General features: G+C 42.3%; 1 protein-coding gene across 1 annotated transcript in view; it reads right to left on the bottom strand.

Moving 5' to 3' along the window:
• The window catches only part of LOC122773272 (calsyntenin-2-like), a 347251-nt gene that overhangs the window by 118115 nt on the left and 212557 nt on the right, over positions 1-16579 (bottom strand). Inside the window, exon 4 of the mRNA XM_044031814.1 lies at positions 3710-3918. Coding sequence (XP_043887749.1) covers positions 3710-3918 — 209 coding nt within the window. The remainder of the gene's footprint in view (positions 1-3709; positions 3919-16579) is intronic.

Here is a 16579-nt window from a genome sequence, read left to right as displayed (position 1 = left end):
TCAGTGGTCAATAGTTTAGTGAGACCCCTTCATTTACAAGGAGAGACCAGAGAACCCGCTCCAGCTCCACTCTCTCTCTCTGTATCATTTTCAGAGCTGTTTTGCCCTGACCTCATGTTGTCTGCACACAGCAGCAGTTAACAACACTTGGATGTCAACAAACAACAAGAAGTCTAACATCTATGTCTCCTACAATTATAGTGTCTTAAGCAAAAAACAAGTATGGATTTTGATTGAATTGTTGACCAGTTGGCCACACGGTTGGTGTAGTCGTTGCCTGTGCAGCAAGAAGACCTGCGTTCAAGGCCTGGTTGGAACAAGAGCCTTTCAGCATGGAGTTTGCATGTTCTCTCCGTGTGTGTGTGGGTTTTCTCCGGGTTCTCTGGCTTCATCCCACAGTCCAAAAACATGAAATATGTGGATTAGGTAAATTGGTCACTCTAAATTGACCATAGATGTAAGAGTGAATGGTTGTATGTCGCTATATGTGGCCAGTGTTGGGGAGTAACAATGTTACGTAATTTATTACAAAATTTACACAATTGTAATCTGTTACATTACTGGAAGAAAATGTGTCATTCAAGTTATACTTTTTTATAAATTTCCATGATTACAATATTAGTTACATTTAAAAAATTGCAGCAAAGGCTCAAATTTATCAAAAAAAACATTTTCATATCAACATCCTCCGTCTAAAGCCGACACTTGTGATTGGCTCTCTCTGGTCATGTGCCATTCTATCACTCTCAGTCGATTTGTTAACGGTAAGGCAGTCAGAACGAAGCAACGATGTCAGAGAAGGCGAACAAGACGTTCTTGAGTCGGAAACACAACAAACATTTCATACAGACCAACGATAAGGGCCCAAACATTTCAGTTCAATGTAAAGAGTGTTTGCCGGCAGTGAAGGACACATCTAAAACTACGTAGCCTTAGCCAACTAGCCTGTAGCTGTAACTGCAAGCACTCAAATACATTAACATGGGGAAGAAGAGCCACCCTTCCATGTGTCTTTTCATGCCTCGCAGGTTAAATGACGACAAAGTCAGCTTTAGTTTCATATCATTTCTGATGCAATGAACAATGAAGTCAGATGTAGCCAAACTATTAGTCTCAAACATGATGTAGTCTTTCCAAATATGACCTCAAATCGCTACCTTGTGGTGCAATCTTTATTAGTTTATGTGAGATTTTGAAAAGGTTAGACCAGGTTAGACTCATAATGTTTGGTTAAACGTTTGAACACATAAAAGAACATTGACTTTTGAACAGTTTCACAGTTTCATCATATGTATTTATTAATTATATGTATGTTATTTATAAATAATTCCAAAATAATGATCTATGCTGGGTTAGGGTTAGGGTTAGAGGAAACATCTAAGGGTTGATGCAAGACACATCCAATCTGCCTGATGAGAGGGAAGATGAATCGGCAAACACTTCTTGGCTCCCCCGACCTGCTTTAACTCAAGCCAGGCTAGGAGAAGGGTTCAGCGTGTCACAGGAATGTGTCAACAAACTGGTATTTGATTTTGTTATCGATGACGTTCAGTGCTTCTCAGTGGTGGAACAGAAGTCATTTAGAAAGATGATAGAGGGAATAAGTGGCGAGAGAAAACCTACAGTATGTGCCGAAAAACCCTGATGCAGTGCACTGAAAGAGAGTTTGCATCTATGAAAAAATCTTTAACCTCAAAGCTGATGGATGGAGACAGTGTCGGCACAAAACCACACTTTCTTTGGAGTGACATGTGACAATTCTGCAGCTTTGGCATCAAAGTCAGGTCCACTGTGACTGATAATGGAAGTCATTTTAAGGCATTTTGTGAGTTTGGTGCAAATGAGGACGAGTCAGATGACCACAGTGATGGAGTGGAACTTTTGGATGTTGATGATCTTTTTCAGGATGAGGGCGATGAGGAGCAGTTTTTCCTCCCACAACACCAGCACTCTTCTGCTCATACCTTGAATCTAATTGCTATCAATGAGGTTCACAAAGCAGGATCGAATGGGCCATGACGTAAGCTGTATAGAAGTGTCATGGCAAAGTGTTCATCTATCTGGAACAAAGCACATAGATCTCTGTTAGCCACAGATGTGATTCAGGAGATTGCCAACATGCATTTCATCGTCCTATCAGTTACTAGGTGGAACTCTCTGAGTTCAGGGCCATCACAAAAGTTCTAGGGGTACCCGAAGACCAGCTGAGGAACATCTGTGACAAGCTCAAGTGATTTATACAGCACAGATCATCACAACTATCATTAAGGCCATAGATCAGCGCTTTGGATCAGTGTTTGATAGTCATGAAGCAAAGATGGTGACTGTGACCCTGCAAAAGTTCCGTTTATGATGGCTAAACCCTGAGAAGAGAGATTATATGAGAAGAACCCTCCTGCAGGAAGCAGTCGCTATGGAACAACAACAACTGAGTCCTGTTGCAGAGACAAAGGGTGACGCTTCAAAGTCTGATGACGACTCAGATGAAAGCTTCTTTGTCTTGAATAATGCCGAATCCTCATCTGACAGCACAGCTCACGATAAAGTCAGGAAGTACCTGGAAGATTCAGATCTCAATCTGAAATCTCTTCAGGTGTTTCCCGTTGTGAAGAGACGTTTTCTAAAGTAGAACAGCACATTGTCCTCCAATGCTCCAGTGGAGCGTCTGTTTTGTTGCGGAGACAATCTATTGACGGCATCTCGAAACAGAATGAGGGATGACCACATGGAACAGGTCCTGCTGCTCCGTTACAATAACCATCACTATCCCACTGATGCTATAGTGTGTGGACATCTTGATTTTTGATCAATCAGTTCATAGGTCATCAGGGAGGCGGGGCAAAGAGTTGTCAATCACAGCTACAGAAACACTGGGTTACATCTGCTATTTCTTGCCAAACTTTTTGTTTTTTACTTTGCTGTGGTCGTCCCTTGAGAAGACGTCAGAGAGGCAAAGCTCAATGAAACCTTCGGTGTCACTATTCCACCTAACAGCAGCAGCAGCATCCCTCTGTCTCTCACCATGTTCATATCTGTATGTTATGCCATGTCAGAGCACTCTGTTGTCCTATTAGTCAATGTCCAGGAGCACGTCGTAGGAGATTTAAGAGTCAGACTATGGGCAGGAAAATGGAAAATTCTAAGAAAATCGGGGTGTTTCGTCACGGAGCACCTCAAATGCCAAATCTTTGTTCTTCAATTATATTACAATACATGTCCATTCATCATTCCTGATGTTCATAATCATAACTCAGTCAGAACGGTCAGCAGACCTCGGCTCATCTTTGATTGTTTGTGTGCTTAATAGTGACACCAATCTATATTTATGTGCTGTTCAAGAACTAGGGTACAGAGAAGAAGAAGCAAGGCGATAAAGTCAAGTGTATTTGAGAGACTGTGTGTGCGTGTTTTGTTTGTGTGTGCACAGACTTCTGTGATCTGATTTCAGGAGACTGATGGCTCTCCAGGCAAGGCTTGACTTTGTCCTTGGAAAGAGCAAAGTACACCTTTTACCCGAGGGACACACATCTGTCGCACTATTAAGTTGTGTTACCAGATTGTATGTGTGTCTGCAGTATGGGAGTGTGTGAGTGTTTCTCCTTCAGCTGGAAAAATCACATCAGGAGATAGTTAGGATTTATAGAGCCTGAGCGTCGCTGCGTTACGACAGTGGACGGTGGGTACACCAAACATTATTATTTCTACTCACCATTGCGGTCTATAGCAAAGGGCGTCGCACTTGTAGTTATCTGGTAGTTACAGATCTGGCTGTACTGTGGGGAGCAGTCCTGGTCAGTGGCCTCCACCTGCAGGATGCTGTCATAAATTTTTCCCTCCGTCACCGCTGCACGGTACTGGGGCTCTCGAAACACAGGTGCAAACTCATTCACGTCATTGACCTGGATATGCACCACCGCCCTGTAGAGTATAGGGGGAGACAAAGAGGAGTAAAGAGGATATTAGTGTACAAGTGTTTTTCAAAATGTGCAAAAAAGTAAATAGAAATATCGGTATCGTCGGCTTTGAACAAAATATGATAGACAACAACACCACACAGCGCCCCCACAACAAGGTCACCTGCTCAAATCACGGGCCGACCGTGTGCATGTGAAACTCCAAACAGACCGTTGATGTGGTATGAGAACGATCTTAAGTGTTTTACAGGATGAGGATGATCATTTCCCACCACAGGGCAATTTACAATTAACATAGGCATTCCCTTTTAACAAGTTCAGATACGTATATCTTAACGTATCAGGATGAACTTATTAAAGATGGTAATTACTATGAGCAGGTAAAGTTCTATACAGATCAAGATAGAACTTTCAGGTGCTGCTATATAAGAGCTGTTTTACCCTCAGCGCTCATGGGCAGGCGCACCCCTTGGTAAATTGCCGCGGGAATGTTTATAGGTCATTTCTTCAGGCTTTACAAAATGCATTTTGAGTAGCGAAAATTGTGCAAAAGTGACAAAATAGACCTACATCAAAGTTTGAACTTTGAACTTCCAAATTTCACAAATTCAATCACATTTTAAAAAAAGAAAGGGAATTGTACTTTTTGAAAATGAAAAACATACCTAAATTTGTGCTATAAAAAAAGGTTATAAGAGACTCTATACTGCACATTTGATTAGCCTCTGTATATATGTTTTAACAACAACTGCACATGAATTGAATTATCGAGGTGTTAAGCCCACATCACTAATCACACTGCCCCCTATCTTTATTAGTGGCTGCCGGGCAGAAAAAGAAAATGTAATTATGTTTCTCTGCTTTTGTTTTCCAATATAACATTTGAATAATAAGAGATTAAAAAAAGAAGGAAGGAGGTTACATATGCATTTACAGTTTTGTGTTATCAAAGCTCTGCCTGAAATGGTTCACATAATACACTATATGTCATTAACAGTCTTTGTCCCGGAATCTAGTCAGGTGCATTACATGAAATGTGTCTAATAACTCCTGTCTCTCCAATAAAAAGTGCTCCCAGTGATGAATTGGCTTGGTAACTAATGGTCACATTGTGCTTTATGCTACACACTGTCTGACCCGACCCCATGGATTTCTTTGATTGTGTCGCTGCGGCAAAAAAACCCTCTTCTTCCACAGCTATGCAAAACCTTACACACAGTGCTCCTTACTGCACTTAACTGCACTAATCCATCATACTGTTAGCAACCTATCAGCTGCAATTCATGTTCAGTCATACACACACACACACACACGCCACTATGCATCAATTCAATAATGTACTCATCAATACTCTACAGCAGCTGGATGGCGAGAGAAGAAGGCATGATCAATCCTTCGATTCACTGAGTGACAGACGCGTCGCAATAATAGAGTTTTAAGCTTTAAACCACAGTAATGCTTTCCCTCCAGAGATAAAGAGGCAGAGATGAGTGTGTGGCACAGTAATGAGCAAATGAAATGATTGTGCTGTGTATATCTCTCCAACATGTATGTGGTCAACTGGAAAACAAAGAGTGAGATAGTGAGGAGGCTGAGCCCAAGCTGAGTGGATTTCCTTATCTGTCCCTGACACACACACACACACACACATTATCATATGTCTGTCCACTTTAAGGCTTGAATTGAACATTCATGTGGACAGCCCGCTAAAGGTCTTATCCTCAACCTTAATCTTAACCCCAAACTCAACCAGTTCCTCAGAACAGAACAGAACAGACAACAAAGGAGGACATCTAGCAGCTTGGTTTTCTTTTGTGTGTGTGTGTGTGTGTGGCTGTTTTTCTCAATAAGCACAAATACAAGAACATACACAACCATACACAAATGTTTTAAAAATTAATGGTATATGCACAATTAAATGAATTCATGGCAATTATATATATATTTTATAATAATAATGAGTTGTTTTTTTTTATCGATTGACGGCCCCAATTAAATAATTTTTGCAGCATACGATTTTTTAATTGACTTCTATTTTTTGCTCAATGTCATAAGATTAACCATGTTTATCCAACATTTATATGCACTATCATCATCATCATCATCATCATCATCATCATCATCGTCGTCCTCCGCTTATCTGGGGCCGGTTCGCGGGGGCAGCAGTTTCAGCAAGGGACCCCAAACTTCCTTTTCCTGAGCCGCATTGACCAGCTCCGACTGAGGGATCCCGAGGCGTTCCCAGGCCAGAGTGGAGATGTAATCTCTCCACCTGGTCTTAGGTCTACCCCGAGGCCTCCTCCCAGCTGGAAATGCCTGATACCCCTCCCTTGGGAGGCGCCCAGGAGGCATCCTCACCAGATGCCCGAACCACCTCAACTGGCTCCTTTCAACTCCAAGCTCCCCCCCGGATGACCGAGCTTCTCACCCTATCTCTAAGGGAAAAGCCAGCCACTCTCCTGAGGAATCCCATTTCGGCCGCTTGTACCCGTGATCTCATTCTTTCGGTCATGACCCAACCTTCATGACCATAGGTGAGGATAGGAACGAAGACCGACCGGTAGATCGAGAGCTTTGCCTTCCGGCTCAGCTCCCTTTTCGTCACAACCGTGCGGGAAAGCGAATGTAGTACCGCACCAGCTGCTCCGATTCTCCGGCCCATCTCCCGCTCCCTCGTCCCCTCACTCGTGAACAAGACCCCGAGATACTTGAACTCCTTCACCTGGGGCAAGGAGTCATTCCCTACCCGAACTAGTGCTTTTGTATTTTATGGTACAAATGTGTCACTCAATAATTAAAAGTGATTAAATGATTTCCACCCACTCCTCCCTCATACATCAGTGATATGGAAACTATATGAGTCTCTTTCCACATTTGTTTTTGTATCTTACTCATGTTTCACAGAACACGGGCTGAAAAGTTTGCTGCCTACTCAGTTTACTAAAATGTTAAATGCATCACTCCGTCTCCACAGACATGAAAACAAAATGCAGCTATACTGTGAAACACAAAGAGAGTCATATGGATCTGATAGACTTAATCAACATTGTGTGAACTCCTTTCAATTTCACACAATTATATTGAAAGATTGTACTCTACATGACACAGAGGTATACCAATATGTATCTTACCGTATGTCCACATTCCTTTATTCATTTATGACATGAATAACTTAACTTGTGAGATTAACAGATCTGTAAGTTTCAGATCAGTAAGTTATTCCATGTTGTGTCTAAAGATCATTTTAGAAACTGCACCTGTATCATAATTGGTTTTGTACTTGATCCAGAATTATATTGGTTGGATGTTGAGTTAATTGGTTTGTTGTGTGTGACAGTCTGTTGTGTATATGTTGCTGTAATCTGTGCTGCCTTCTTGGCCAGGTCACTCTGGCTAAATAAAGGGTGTACATGAGAACATGTGTGGGTGGAAAAACAAACAAAAAACATAAATAAAGTATAAAAAAAACCCACAAACAATATAATTGACCTAAATAATATAATGTTCAAACATTACAACAGGATAAATAAAATAATAACTTAAATACAAAACAAAATAAGTTACAGAAACGTGTGATGTAGTGTTCCGGCTCTTTGTGGAGAGCCGGCTCTTTTGGCTTGGCTCACTAAAAAGAGCTGACTCTTTCGGCTCCCAAGTGGCTCCTCAGATTTTTTGTTACTTAAATGAATTTATTACCAAATGATGTGTAAAATGAATAACTAATGTAAAAAAACATCAAATATAACATATGTATAGTATTTATATTTTCGCGACCAACCCATCGCTAGTGTGATGAGGGAACATTCATTCATTCATTCATTCGTTGCAGTTTCCACAGAGAAAAGAGATTTTCCTCCACTAACTGACACGGAATTAATCAGTTCTGATTTAGATTTGTGGGGAATGCTAATGGTGGTGCTAACAGCAGAATACGGCAGTGATAGGCAGATGTGACAGATGATGGCAGCACCAGTGTGTGCAGAAATCCTTCATATTAATGATGCACTTGCATAAACATTACCCCCCTGGTTTGCCGCAGACCCCCGGTGGCAGGAAGCAAACATATGCTCATGTTCAGAGGGACACCAGTGTGTGTGTGTGTGTCTGTGTGTGTGTCATTATGTATTCATGCACAACAATACATGATATACATCTGAATAATTGTGAATATGTTTCTCTGTGAGTGTGTGTGTGTGTGACTCTGCTGATGGTTCACATCTGGATGAAACAGACGAAATGGCCATGTTGAGTCCATGGCTGTCGTTTCTTTTGACAGGCCACAGCTCATCAGCAGAGGGTCCACAGTGAGTCAGAGAGACACCAAATCACAGCAGAGGGTTAAGTGACCCCGACAAGCACAAGAATGATCACACACCACTGAACTATAAGAGGAGAGCAACTGGAGCCATGGGGGTAAGTATATGAAAAATATGTCAAAGGGTTAAAAAGACAAGATAATTCAATTTAGAACTTAATGTAGTATTCAAATCTGGTCTATGTGGACATTGAAATTCATTCTAGCACAAAGAGCATTCTTTTTTCTGTCTTAATGACCACTCAGAGCGCTTCAAAGAACAGTTTCTCCATTCACCCAGTCACATCCATTCATTCATCAATTGCAGTTTATATGCACATTTCTAAAAAAAAAAATCAGATAATAATAAATTCAAATGAAACACATGTGACAATTGTTTATCTAGTATCAGTAAGTCAGTGCAGGTGTCTATTCCATAATGTGGCTCCATGGTTATTGAATATTGTCTTCAAGATGTTTGCTATTGTGCTAGTTATGGGTTATTGAGAACCTGAGAATTACACATTACAAAACTAATAGACTAATATAATATAATAACTAATATAATAATAGACTAACCAAAAATAGGTTGTTTATTACACTTCAATATATTACACTTCAAAAAAAAGTGGACCAGTTGCATCCTGAGAAATAGAGAACGTTGATGTTCTGTCATGTGTGCATCGAGTTGCAGCACCTTTTCCTATCACACATCTCTAAAAGCCATTCACATGTGGCTTTTATTGACATGTTGACAAGTGGAGCCAGGGATCAAACCTACGACCTTCCCGTAGAAAGGTGACCTGCTCAACCACTGAGCCAAGTGATAGGTCCGATATTTTGATATTTTGTGTGAGGTGCTGACACAAACCTGAGTTGTGCAGGACTTAAGCTTATCTTTGTGCCAGGAGCCATCTTAAAACATGGATGTTCTCTCTTGAAAATGTTGCTACCAATGGGAAAAAAGAGTACTCACTCACTATTTGAACCAAGGTCTATTGTCCACTCTACGATATCTTAAGATTATGTTTGCTGCTTTATCTCATAGTGTGACGTCCTTTTCCAACTGGAAACTTAAACTTAAACTTAGTTTAAACTGCTCACTCTAAACTGCCACACCAAAGTCTACAGAGAAAATCAACCGGCTCAGTCATTAATCGTTCAAATGTGGTATTTGGCGACTTCTGTGTCTGAAATTCTTTACTCTGATTTACCTCAGTGGCACAAACGTACCAAATGAGGCAGCAGTAGAGCAGCAGCTCATGTGTCTGTGAGATCTTCTCTAGGGACTTTGGTGTGGGACAATGAGCGGTTTAAGATATGAATTAAAGAAGGGTTCTTGTGTCCATGACTGTAGCCATGTATTCAATGAGAGCAAGCATTTGTGTCTCAAGATGATTCCTGGCACAGATTAGCACAGTCTGCACTGATGATGTGTCACTGCTTGAATTCATTCTTTCAGGATCACATGTTGACTCGAATGTGTCCACTTTCATTTGAAATAAATAAAAACATGATCATTACAGTCAACTGTTGATTTGATTCTGAAGTGGCTCTAACAATGATGTCAATAGACTGTTGTGCTTCATTTACTATGACTGATTGTGGTATTTGAAATTAGCATATTTGATAAATGAGTGGCTCTCTCTGTTTGCTGCCTGACTTTTCTGAAACAATTATCTCTCCAAGAAACATTATTAAATATTTAGTAATTAATAGCAATTTTCTTTCTTTCCTTAAAAAGAATAATTCATACATTATAGATCTGAGATGGTGAGTTACTTAAGCATTACTCCATAGCACCATAACTTTTTCTAATAGAGATCATTAAAATTAGACTAATATTTCATGAGGAGTCACTTTGATGATGCCGACCAGTGGTGGCCCATCCATAGAGGGCACTAGGGCCATTTAAATAAATGTGCTGCCATGTGTAATCTGTATTAAAATTTATAGTTTAAAAACGTTAACTTCTGTGAGACACGCACATAGAATAGGACATGCTTCCGCTCGCTTCTCTGTAAGTTGTGCTAACTTTAGCAGCACTTCATTGCCGGATCATCATGGAAAAAGAAGCACAAACACCGCTCTCTCACTGCAGAATAAGCCGTTTCATAGAAGAGAAGCTTCGACTTATCGAACTCGGACCCAAACAGCCAAACGCCACCATAAAGCAGCAAACGAAAAACAGAGGGAGGAATTACACTCGCTCTTTCTCCAGGAGCTGGTACAAGAAGAAGGACTGGCTAACTGGTTACCCTCAGACCAGCGCCATGTTTTGTTTTCACTGCCTCGTCTTTCAGACGCCAGACACCGAACAAGCCTGAATTCAGACTGTTATTACAGACTTTTATCTGAAAGAGCAAAAACATGGACACATGTGGACAATACTGTGTCAAGAAAGGAGTGATAGAGAAGCTTGCATGTTTATAGGAGCGATGGGCAAATCCAAATGCCTGAAAATACACAACACAAACCTTTTGTTGTGTTTTCATTGAAGTGAATCTTTTAAAACAAGACAATCAAAGATGGCAGACTTCACCCCATTCACACAACACGCTTCTGTCGGCCTCTGTTGGTCGTATTGGCAAGTGCAGAAAACAGACAGACACACAGACAGACACACAGAGCCACTAAAAACAATACATCATTATAATTAAAACATTATGTACATAAAGGCGCTTTGGCAGTTACCTCATATCACCACTGGGCTACATAACCACATTGTGGTATTATTAATATACCACATTGTGGTTATACCAGACTTTCTCTGAAATAAAGTAGGGGGATATTTGCAATAATTTTCCAAGGATGTAAACATCTCATGAAAACGTGAAGAGCTGTGGAGACACATTTAAGTGCCAGGTGTAATTTCACTCCAGCTAAATCATATGCAGAAATCAGATACTTGCTGCATGGTAATGGCAGTTCAGCATTGTTCCCCTGCTTATTACATATTCATCCACACTCATTATGAAGTACGCACAACCACTCAGAGTCTTATTGAACATGTCTCCCTCTCTCTCTCACACACACACACACACACACACACACCTAGCATCGAGGCAAAGACTCAATTAATCTTTGTCAAGAATTAGCAACACCGGATGGTATAATCATCAGTATGCAAGGGAATGCCACTTGCCCATCAGTTAGCCCCCTGAGGCTCTAGCCTAGAACTCCATAGGAGCTGGTGTAATCTCAACACAAGGTGACTATAATGCATGATAATCCAGTTTAATGTTTAATGTTCCATGTCCAGAGCTTCTTCCTCAGCAGACAGCATGAATCAAATCAGTGAGAACAGCAATGGACATGGGCAACGGTGAATCAAAAAAACCTAACCCCACGTTGCTCCTGACCGGCGTGCTGGCAGCATGTGAATGGGTATGAAAGATGTGAGCTAGGTGCACTGTATGGATGTGAACTGTAAAGCAGCTTTAACTGTCATCAAAGACTAGAAAAACACAAACTGCAGGTCATTTACATAAAGATGCAATTTCTGATACACATGGCAGAAAAGATTCAGGTCCACATTGAAACAGAATGACGGAATGTTCTTCTCGTGTGTGCCTGGGTTATCTCCAAGTTCTCCGATTTCCTCTCGTGCGCAGTACAAAAACAAGCAGATTTGGGGATTAGGCAAATTGGACACTCTAAATTGACCGTAAAGGTGAGTGTGAGAGTGGACTGTTGTTTGTCTCTATGTGGCCCTGTGATGGACTGACCTGTGGATGGATGGATGGATGGCATCATTTCAAAAGTGTCTTCACCCCCAAAAACAACAACAACAAACAACAACAACAACTGTAGTGCATATGCCAGGACCGTATGGGGCAGTGTAGCACTGCTATAGGAATACACAATAGTAATAATAATAATAATAATGATAATACTAATAATAATAATACATTTAATTTAAAAGTGCTCAAGGACACTTTACAAACAGAATGAATTCAAATCACTAGGTAAAACCAAAAAAACACATAAAATCAACACAATAAAATAGAGAAGTGACGATAAAAGCAGGGAGGTTAGAGGGAGAGGGCGGTCCGGAACAGGTGAGTTTTGAGTCTTGATTTGAAGATGGGTTGAGAGTCACAATTACGGAGGTCAGGTGGTAGGGTGTTCCAGAGCTGAAGGCTCTGCCCCCCATAGTGCTGAGGCGGGCAGGGGCACAGAGAGGTGGATGGAGGATCTGAGAGAACGAGTGGGGGTGATGACGTGCAGGAGATCAGACAGGTAGGGAGGGGCAAGGTTGTGGATGGCCATGTATGTGTACAGGAGGAGTTTGTAGTTGATGCAGTGTTTGACAGGGAACCAGTGGAGGTGCTGGAGGACGGGGGGTGATGTGGTGGTGTGAGGGGGTCTGAGTTTTTGGACCAGTTGGAGTTTATGGAGAGACTTTTGAGGGAGGCCGAAGAGGAGAGAATTGCAGTAATCAAGACGGGAGGTGACGAGGCTGTGAACAAGGACGGCGGTGGAGTGGGGGGTGAGGGAGGGGAGGAGTCTGTTGATGTTACGGAGATGAAAATCAGCAGTGCGGGTAGTGATGTTGATGTGTGAGTGAAAAGAGAGTGTGCTGTCGAGGATGACACCCAGACTCTTTACCTGAGGGGAGGGGGAAACTGAGGAGCTGTCAATGGTGAGAGAGAAGCTGTTAGCTTTAGAAAGGGTGGATTTAGTGCCGAGGAGGAGGAGTTCAGTTTTATTGCAGTTTAATTTAAGAAAGTTTGAGGTGAACCAGGTTTTTAATTCGGAGAGACAAGAGGTGAGGGAGGGGGGTGGTAGTGTGGAATTTGGTTTACAAGAAAGGTAGAGCTGGGTGTCATCCGCGAAGCAGTGGAACTGGATATTGAATTTACGGAGGATGTGGCCACGGGGGAGGAGATAGATGATGAGGAGAAGGGGCCCCAGTACAGATCCCTGGGGCACACCTGTAGTGACTGGGGAGGGTTTTGAAGTGAAAGATTTGAGCTGTACAAACTGAGTGTGGCCTGTGAGGTAAGAGTGGAACCAGCTGAAGGGAGAGTGGGAGAGGCCAATGGAGGAGAGTCTACTGAGGAGGATGGAGTGTGAGATGGTGTCGAAGGCAGCACTCAGATCGAGGAGGAGGAGGATGGAGACAGAGCCAGAATCAGCTGCAATGAGGAGGTCGTTGGTGATTTTGATTAAGGTGGTCTCTGTGCTGTGACGGGGGCGGAAACCAGACTGGAAAGGCTCGTGGAGTGAACGGAGGGATAGGTGAGAGTGAAGTTGGGTGGCGACAGTTTTTTCAAGGATTTTGGAAATGAAAGGTAAGTTAGAAATGGGGCGGAGGTTATCGTAATTGTTGGGGTCTGAACCGGTTTTCTTTAATATGGGGGTGACAGCGGCAGTTTTGAAAAGAGAAGGGACTATTCCAGATGAAAGTAAGGAGTGGATAATAGCCGATATGAAGAGGAGCAGGATTTGACTAGGGTTTTGGGGAGGGGATCGAGCTGACATGTGGTGGGCTTTGATTTGTGTATGAGGTCGGAGATTTCAGAGGTAGTGGGAAGAAGAAAACTGGAGAAGAGATGACAAGGAGGAGAAGGTTCAGATGGGGAGAGAATTGTGATGTAGGTGCTGATGAATGTTATGGATTTTCTAGTTGAAATAGTCCATTAAGGAGTTGCAGGTTTCTGTGGAATACAGGTGGAGGGGTAGAGAATTGGGTGGTTGGAGGATTTTGTGTTTTTTGAGTTTCCTTTATTGGAGAGGATGAGGCCAGAGTAGTAACAAGGTTTTTTTTTTGTGGTTTGTGAGATTAGGTCCTTATATTGTGTGATATGGGTGGTGTACATGTCCTTGTGGATGGTGAGACCGGTTCTTTTGTGTAGTCGCTCAAGCTGTGGGTTTTTGGATTTCATAGACCTAAGCTCGGGGGTAAACCAGGGGGCAGATGCAGAAAAAGACACAGACCAGGTTTTCAGGGGGGTGAGAGTGTTGATGAGGCAGGTGTTATAGAGAGCGACAAGTTCATCGGGGTTGGAGAGAGAGTCCGATGGTGGAGGCTATGTATATATACAGTACATGTACACAGTACATATATCTATTTTCCTTTTTTCTCTCCCTCCTTTTACTCCAACTGTTGGAGACAGATGCTACACATCTTTGAGTGTGATTCTGTCAGAGATATATTAGTGTTTAAAGGGAGTTTGTTCTCTCCACTGATGCCTCGTGCTTGCTCATTGTGTGAACTGTTGTCTTCTCTATATAATATTGTAAAGGTTTCTGCCTCAGTGCCTTTTAATGTCTCTACAAATGTTAAAAACATATTCTTCTCCAGAACAGCCAAGGCACTGTGCTTTCAAATAAAAGGTGCTAGAAGCCAGATACATACTACATACTTGTTTGCATGTGATGGGACCACTGAGGATGGATGTTAATACTCAGTCTGTGGGAAATGTAGACAACTGCATGTCGGTATTTGTCTTATTTATATGTAAATGTTTGTGAATTTGACTTAGCATTTAGCATTTGTGTGTGTGTGTGTGTGTGTGTGTGTGAGAGCTTGGCCGTCCTTCAGTGTGCTGTTTCACTGACATAATTAGTCTCTCCAGGTCAGGACACACAGGCCTCTAAGATTTGCTAATGATGATTTTAATAAATACTGTGCACCTCAGCACTGGGAATGTGTGGCCACACAGAAATGACAACGCACATATTATATTCATCTATATTTTCCACACAGTTTGCCCACATATAACCCTGGGAGGAAACCTGAACCACTGGGCGGGTCTATCGCAGTGAAAAGGAGTATTATGACGCGAGTGTCCCTCACGTCTAATTACCCCACAACAACTTGTAGAAACTTGGACAGAGCAAGGTGAGGGTGTGAGTGGAGAGAAGTGAAGAAAGTGTAACAAGAAACCCTGCACCAAACGTCATAGAGAAAATCAGTGATTTTACATCACTGAACAGAGAGTTGTTGATCATGTTGATCATGTAATAATTGATCCATTGATCCTTCAAAAACAGACAAACGTCGGCTGCATGAGAAGGAGTCGACGATTCGAGTGTCAGTTGGGACAGCCTGCTGTGTGCTGTGACGCACATTGACAACATCCAGACGGCGAATCCACACTTCACAGGATCCAAACCTTCAATTGACAGATGGCTATTGTCTACCACTTTATCCTCACTGTTGTAAAAAAATCACCGCTGACGGTTGGAGCCGGCGAACACAAGCCGTAGAGCCATGTCCATGCAGGTCAGCTTCTGTTTCGTGTTTTTTCAATTCTCGCCAATCCAAAAAAAAGCCGCTCCAATGTTTACTTGTGTGTCGCCCCTCGCTCCATCAGTCACTTCCTCAAACAACGGTTTGCTCTGCTTTTTTTTCACTGGCTCTGCCACGATGAATGTCTAAAATAATGCTATAGCTGCCTTGATCCTTGATCTTAGCTGGTACCTGGCTAGAGGGATATGTGCGTGTGTAGTGACATGAAGAAATTCATGTTTCTTGACTCTGGGTTGGCGGCCCTGATCTTGCAGACAGTAGACACGATGACCTTCACTGTTCTTCAAAACCTTGATGGCAAAAATCCCCCAAACACATTGATAGATAACTATAACCAGCCGAAGAATCCAATGCTGCATTTACCATGAGTAAATCTTCCAGAAAAAATCAATCTGATTCAAAGTTGTAGGTGCTGCACCTATGACTCAGAATAGCGATTCATGTCAGGGACAAACCCTGTCCTCAAAAGGAGACACAGGTAACACTTGCTTTGGAAACAACGTCGCTAAAACACTTAATTCACATTAAGAGACATATTTTACAGTCAGGGCAATGAGTCAGAGGAAGTAACACAGAGGACTGAGATACATAACAGGAGGAAACTTGTCTGTAGTCAGCATGGGGGGAAAAACGAAGACAGGAGTAAGAAGTAGGCCAGCAGCAGTGGTAAGCAGAGCAGAGATGAATAGAGGATGAGGGGGGAAGTTTAAACTCATCCCGTGTCACTCCTGATCCTCTTTCCTGTCCTCTTTAGCTGCTAAATGTCCTGACTGCCTCCTTCTCTTCTTTGCTGTTGATGTGTCATGTGTAATTTGAGAAAAGCCTTAGGGCAAAGCTGATTCCTAATCCCTGTTAGCTTCTATCTGAAGCGAAGAGAGAGAACGAGCGATGAGGCAAATTGCTCGGCGGAAGGCCAGCCTCCTCCTTTGAGAGTCACCAGTGAAAGGCCATTTAAAAAGTGTCCCCAAATTCACTTTCCCTGCAGCGTCAGTGTGTGACTGCACCAGCCTAAAAGGCTCTGATTTACAGTGGTCAAGGTGACATGACACACTGCTTAAACTGGGACTCTGTCAAAAGCACAGTGGTGGCCGGGGGTTATCAATCAGATTT

The sequence above is a fragment of the Solea senegalensis genome, linkage group LG8 (genome assembly GCF_019176455.1).
Source record: "Solea senegalensis isolate Sse05_10M linkage group LG8, IFAPA_SoseM_1, whole genome shotgun sequence".
Taxonomy (NCBI): domain Eukaryota; kingdom Metazoa; phylum Chordata; class Actinopteri; order Pleuronectiformes; family Soleidae; genus Solea; species Solea senegalensis.
The sequence above is the reverse complement of the archived record's forward strand: the minus strand, read 5'-3'. Positions and strand labels throughout refer to the sequence as shown.